The following is a 6,965-nucleotide window of genomic DNA, read 5'->3' as shown; positions in this document are numbered from 1 at the left end:
TCTGCTATGGCTACAGTATAGTAAGCATCCTTAAGGTCAATTGAAGCCATGTAGCAGTCAGGCGTATTAATTCTTATCATGGCAGATTCTAATGTGTCCATTTTGAAATGGTGGTATTCCACAAAGTCATTGAAGGTTTTCACATTCAATATGGTTCTATATGAGCCATCCGGTTTTGGTCTTAAGAAAATAGGGGAGATAAACTCCCCATGTTCATTGTGCGACTCTTTGATAACTCCTTGTTCTTTCGAGTTAAACATACTCGGCCTTGCAGAAATTTGCGTAAGCTCATAATTCTGTGTAAATTCGAGAAATACACCTTTCACAAATTGAATGATCGTAGGGTCATTCGTGATTTGTACCAGCTTTGCACAGCTGATGTAAGTTGGCCTGCCCTAAAGACAGTTTGGTTCAATTATTCGCTTGACCTCGTCATAAGCAGAATTACCCGAACAACAATCGTTTAGGCTTACCTGATTCAATGGCTTGTTTTTTTTGTGGTTCATTGATTACTTGGTTGTGCTCTCCTTTTTCCCTTTCATCGGCGGAGAGCGGCTTTTCGATATTGGTATCACTGTAACGAGCTCTTGAGTGAGCGTAGGGAGCAAAGCGTCGGTGAAACCAACGACTTCAGATATATCTCAGATAACTAAAGTTTTACAGGGAGATATAGAAGGTAAATCATACTTATTTTTGCAATGTCCACCAGTCTTGAGCCATTATTATGCTGTGAGATTTAGTCGCTATTCCTCGATATGAAACAAACTCGCTTAATAAAAAGCCAGTGAGGGAACACAGAGTAACAATTCGGAGAGGGACTGGGAGGGTTAATCTAAAGCAGCAATCTACAGACATCCCAAACCATTAAAATAGAAGTTTTCGAGACACAAAGAGGGAAAATACATTTTTTGTTTCTCTTGGTCTCTTATCGTCATTTCCTGATGTCATGACAATATTCTATGAAAAGCCGATGTGTACTTTCTTAACCATTCTGCATTGTTTATAAAATTGTAGAGACTTTGCAAGCTCCAGTACCTGAGAATACTGATGACAATCTAACGCGGCATCACTTAGAACCAATGATGCAACAAGAAATAAATGACATCGACGACCTCTGAGAAATTTGCTTCTTCCGCAAATAAGCTGCCAGTTGGTCAGAAGTATCATTTGATAAAAAGTCATTTTGTGCCACCGATTAACTAAAAGATTCCAACGCGATTTCTTCATCAGTGCCGAAGAGGGTTTCAATCTTGATACCTCAGTGAGTACTCGTGGATGGTCTACAGCCCTTCAGTAGAGGGAGTATTCTGTAAACACTGTGCTTTGATGATACTTATGCATTGCAGGAAACACTATTGTCCTTTTGTTAACTTACTTACCTACTTAATTAATTAATTAATTAATTAATTATCCTCATCGGGCCCATGAGGACTCTTAAGGCCGACGTCTGTTAACAAACCCTTCATAAACTGACATAAGCTTCAAGAAAAGGCAAAACGACTTGAGCAAATGCAGTACCGTCACGATGCAATGATCGCTACCGAATCATTCCTTAATTCCGTTGAAAACCCATAGCAAAACGTGAACAACCGAATAGATGACGAAAAGCGGAAGGATATCATCAGAATTAGGCACATCGTTAAATGTGTTTCAGAAGTCATCCTTTTCTCTGGTCCACAGTGCATTCCCCTGCGTGGAGATGACGAAGTCTTGAACGAAGACAGTTCTGGAAATACAGGCAATTACTTAGCGGCTCTGCAGATGATAGCTAACCACGACGACATTTTGAAACAACACTTAGACAATATCCAACTCTCCAGCAGAAACATTACTTACATGTCGCCTTTAATCCAGAATGAGATCGATCATTGAAATTATTGGACAGGATATCATATTAAAGAATCTTCTAGAGGGAATCAAGGCTGCCAAGCTTTAAAGTATAATGGCGGACGAGGTAACGAGTCACAACAAAGAGCAACTAGCGTTGTGTGCACGCTTCATTGACAAGAACAACGATGTCAGGGAGGACTTTATTCCCTATATTCATCTGCTTCGAATAAACGGCGAGGTAATAGCGGAAACGATAGTGTCTACTTTGCAAGGTCTTGGTCTGGAAATAGAGAACGTGAGGGGTCAGGGGTACGATGGTGCCGCTAACATGTCCAGTGACAACGTGGGGGTTCAGCGTCGAATAAGAGAGCGCTCGCCAAAGGCTGTATATGTACACGGCAGTGGTCATTGCCTGAATCTGGTAATTTCCCAAAGCTGTGCTTTACCGCAAATCAGAAGCGTGATCGATAAACTGAAGCGATGGTGCTTGTATTTCCTTGGAAGCCCATAGCGAGAGGGTAAGGCGGATTATAGCTTTACTTGTCATTGTCGTGGTTATAATATAAGGTTATAACATTGATCTTTCGTGGTTATAATATAATTTTGTTTTCAAATTAATATTACATTTTAAGTAATAATTATGTTAAAAGGGAAATGTATTAAAAATAATTTAGACTTCATTTTGTGATAAGAATGCAAACTTGCTATAATATTGAGCACCTTTCTGTCATAGGTCTTCTACAGTCCATTATTACGAAGGCCTTACCAGAGGCAAGTCGCCGTAATGGACTTATCGACATGTGCAGGACGAGATGGGCCGCGCGCCTCACGGCACACACTCGTTTCTACTAGGCGTACCCCTAAGTCATTGGAGCCTTAAAAAACATCTGCTGTGGGGCTAATCACGAGATGTGTGGCGACGAGTACCAAGATGCCAACTGGGACCGAAAGAGCAAGGACGACGCGATTGCACTGTTGGCAAGTCTAGCAATTTTTGACTTCATTGTATCATTTCTTGTGCTTTACGAATTCCTCTCTCACTTGTCAGGTGTCACCGTGAAGCTGCAGGGCCAGTCAATTGACATTATCAAGGCATATCAAGAGGTAGGTATCTTGAACGAAACGTTATTCTTTTTTAAAATAATATCAGAGAAAGAAAGAAAAGCTATATTAATGACAAATTAAAATAACGAGAATTTACACTGTTAAATGGCTTCCAGATTGCAGATGTCAAGAGGTCTTACAACGAAATAGCGTCTAAAATGGACGAGATATTTGCGCATGTCTATAAGCATGCAGGGAGGGTGGCTGGTCGCCAGATCCATCGTTGCAATGCCCCTGCCGACAATCCCGAGCAGTACTATCAGCGAAACGTGGCTGTTCTACTTATTAACCATATCAGAGCAGAACAGGATGAGCAATTTTCCGGTAATGAGTTTTCGGGTGAAATCTCTATTGAATTGTTCTTTTTACCTTTTACCTCCCCATCAGCTCGTTCATTTCTTTGTTCGACTGAAGTATTGAGGCTCTTCTTTCCTCCGAACAAATCTGTCCGTGTTGTCGTCAAGCCCCCTCTGTCTCGTACCGTCAGTGTTGTGTGACAGGGCCGGTGATTTGCTAAACGCCGATGAGATCATCAACACCTACAAAGATGATCTCCCGTCGGGTGGCGCATAGTTAACTACATTGATTAATTCTGTGATATTCCAAAATTACACAACAAATTCCACAAATGGGTAAGTGAGAGATAACAGTACAATTTGTTTTTATTTCTTTCAGATACTCCTCAAAACCGAAGGAAGACTGGCCAAATACAGCAGGCAAAGCTCTTAAGAAGTGCGATGATGATCTCTTTCCAAATTTATATGCGCTCCTCAAGATATGCGCCACAATCCCTGCAATGAACTTGGAATGTGAAAAAAGTGCGAATTCTTTAAGGCGGCTGCATACATATAACAGGGAATGCATGGGCCAGGAAAGGCTGTCGTCTCTCGCACTAATGCACATACATTATCAAGTTAAAATTGATTTGGATGAGGTGGTAAATCTGTTTGCCACCAAACACCCACGGACGCTGGAGCTTGGGACTATTCTGAGGTTTTAGTTCCGCAGTATTTTGATCTTTATGTATGTGATGTATGTATATATGTTTATAACTGAACTCAAACAGTTGTATTTGACAAATGTAACTAACAAATCGAATGTTGTTTAGCGTGGTCTGTACTCTTATCGACAATGAGTACGCGTCATTACAGTGGTCAAAATATTGCGCGCCTCGTGAGTCCACAACAAATTTTGACTACTGTAATTGCATGTAATGACGCGTACTCGTTGTTGATAAGAGTACAGACCACGCTAAACCACATTAGATTTGTTTTTTTACTACAATAAATGAAAGAAATCTTTGCCAAGATTTGTTGACAATTGAAAACACCGACTCGGACTTGACAGTGCACGCGCTGCACTATGCAAATGAGCTACTTACACGCGTCAGACTTTCCTTTCAATAACTTTTGCAAACTCGCTCAACATGCAGAAACAATAAGAAAAAAATGTTTAAAAAATGTTGGAAAAGAGTAATTAAGCGTATTCGTTGTCGATAAGAGTACCGACCACGCTAAACCACATTTCGATTTGTTTTTTACCTCAATATCAACGTCAAAGGAATGGGTTTTTTTTTTCAAAGCACGAGCTGAAAAAGGCATTGCACGACACATTGACGCGAACAGCGTGGTATGGACTCTAATCGACGACGGCAAATTAGCCAGCCAATCAGATTGCGAGATTAACAGCAATGGTGGTAAAATATTCAGTACCTACCGGGTATTTGGCCGTTACAATTTCTCATTAAATTCTGGTTACCGGCCTGTTGTTGTAGGACTTTTTGTCCTTCTACACTCTGTTTAGTTCCTTGCAAGGTTTTTTCATTCATTCGATTTGTGTAAGTTTTTAACTTATTTTATTATGTCTCTAACACGGGAGATTCTGAAGGAAATTCTCGAAGCAAAGCTTGCTCCTTTAATAGATTCTCTTAACTGTTTAAACAATCAATATCAGAATCTTCTAAATATAAATTTAACGGACAAGGGCCGAGAACAGTGGACTTAAAGCGGAGATATACTTAAGAAGTCAGTTCAGGATCATCAAGTGTGGTTAAATGATTTATAATGGTAATTGAACTGAGTGGAGTGCAATTTGGTATGAAATCATACGTGTGATTTCAAATCGAACGAGCACGCAGCGCGAGTTCGAGTATGGTTTCAGACCAAAATTGCATGACACAAAGTTCACTTACCACTTTATGACATCCATTTAGAAATCACACAATAATTATTTAATCGCTAAACTACGGGATTTTAGCCAGCGCCAATATTTAATCGATCAAGTTGGGAACTAGGCTCGATTTTCAGCCATTTTGGGAGTCCGGTATCATCCTCCTCCTTCCAACGAACGGCTGGATCACTGGTCCGTATCGCTTGTCCGTAACGTCACATCCGCTTTTTATGTTAATTACCATGTTGCAATTTGACGCGAGCAGCGCGGGGAAAAAATGGCGGAGGTTGCTATTCCAAAAAAATTTGTTCGGTCCTCCTTTTCTTCCCGTCAAAAATGTGTTCTATGTGGAAGTGTTCCTATTGATAATTTTTCTGTCTTCTCCCTCCTGTTGTATTATCTATTCCCTGATTATTGTAAGTTGTTTGTATTTACATTTTCATTTCTTTAAGGGCCTACTGACGTATTTTTTGGGGTGCGTTGCTAAGAATGTAATAGTTAACTAATTTGAGAGAATTGGGCATTATTTTGGTCAGTTTCTAACTTTTGTAAAGAAATGACCCTAAATATGACGTCATCAAGCCACGCCCATGGTCATGTGACCAATAAAAGAAAACTCTAAATTTGTCTACGTGCTACACAATTTGGGTATTTAATCATTGGTTTCATAATTTGTATTCGTTTTTGCATCCAGGCAAGCAGGGTTTTCTTTTTATTTTGAAAAATGTTCTTTTTAGAGAGATAAACGATACTGAAATATCCATAAAATTGTCAAAAAAGATGATTTGAAAAAAATCAATGCTTACCTATATTCTGTATTTGGAGGTGAAAAGGCCATAAGAAAAAAAATTAATTCCATTTAAAGACCGCCGGAAATTTAGGTTTTTTCTCAAACCGGAAGTCAGTTCGTTTACACATGCGCAGTTGATCTGAGAACGAGCGCGAGAAAGGGCGATGAAAAACCTTGGATGGAAACAACAGTTCGTGCGGTGATTTTTGCTTGTGGATGGGTTTTCTGGTCAGGGGCCCGTTTCTCGAAAGTACCGAAAACTTTTCGGGCCCGAAAAGCCCATGTGTGAAACTGTCAACCGCTTGTTTTGGAAATCCGATCTTTTAGCATGTTTTCAAGGTAACAAAAAGCAAAATCACTGTGAAGTTTGACTACTTAAATCCTCTCCGTTCTTGACATACAAAGGGAAATGTGACACCCGAAAACGGCCCGTAAAGTTTTCGGGGCTTTCAAGAAACAGGCCCCAGCTCACTATATGATGACGTCAGTCACCGGAAGTAACATTTCACTTCCCTAGCAACGCTCAAAAAATCCGTCCGTGGGCCCTTAATTTTCCTTAAATAATTATTTTGTTGTTGTTGTTGTTGTTGTTGCTGTTGTAATTTTGCTTTTAAACTTGTGCCTCCATTTAAAAACTACTACTATTGTAACTTGACTATTACTATGCCTCCTAGCTAGATTAGCTTTTTTAGTTATTTTCTAGGTGGCCTTATACCCTACATAAGTTGTATTAATTTTTTGTTCTTTTCCGCTTTTTCATGTGTGGTATAAATAAATAAACCTTGTACTTGTATAAAAATATTGCGCTCAAAGGAAGAGACAAGATGGACAAGTATATCAAAAGAAACTACGAGTCAGTATCCCAAGAAGTAATTCAACTCTTTGTGTCATTCTACTTAATACACGAAGAACAAAAGTCACTCATCAGCAGACAAAAACAGCCTGTTCTAGACCCTACTCAAGCAAGAGAATTCCTAACACATTTGCAAATGGACCTAATGGACCTTAGAAACTTATCATACACATGTTCATGTCATCGCAAACACAATTTGATTCTCCACGTGATTGATCA

At 39.6% G+C, this 6,965-nt stretch overlaps 1 protein-coding gene across 1 annotated transcript in view; it reads left to right on the top strand.

The window, feature by feature from the left end:
- The first annotated feature begins 2,739 nt into the window (after positions 1 to 2,739).
- LOC138005438 (52 kDa repressor of the inhibitor of the protein kinase-like) overlaps positions 2,740 to 6,965 on the top strand; it is an 8,040-nt gene continuing 3,814 nt past the window's right edge. Inside the window, exons 1-4 of the mRNA XM_068851665.1 lie at positions 2,740 to 2,934; positions 3,051 to 3,258; positions 3,356 to 3,499; positions 3,576 to 3,871. Of these exons, the coding sequence (XP_068707766.1) occupies positions 2,740 to 2,934; positions 3,051 to 3,258; positions 3,356 to 3,499; positions 3,576 to 3,871 (843 nt within the window). The remainder of the gene's footprint in view (positions 2,935 to 3,050; positions 3,259 to 3,355; positions 3,500 to 3,575; positions 3,872 to 6,965) is intronic.

Source organism: Montipora foliosa, chromosome 6, assembly GCF_036669935.1.
Source record: "Montipora foliosa isolate CH-2021 chromosome 6, ASM3666993v2, whole genome shotgun sequence".
Classification (NCBI taxonomy): Eukaryota; Metazoa; Cnidaria; class Anthozoa; order Scleractinia; family Acroporidae; genus Montipora; species Montipora foliosa.
This window is presented reverse-complemented; position numbering and strand designations above follow the sequence as displayed.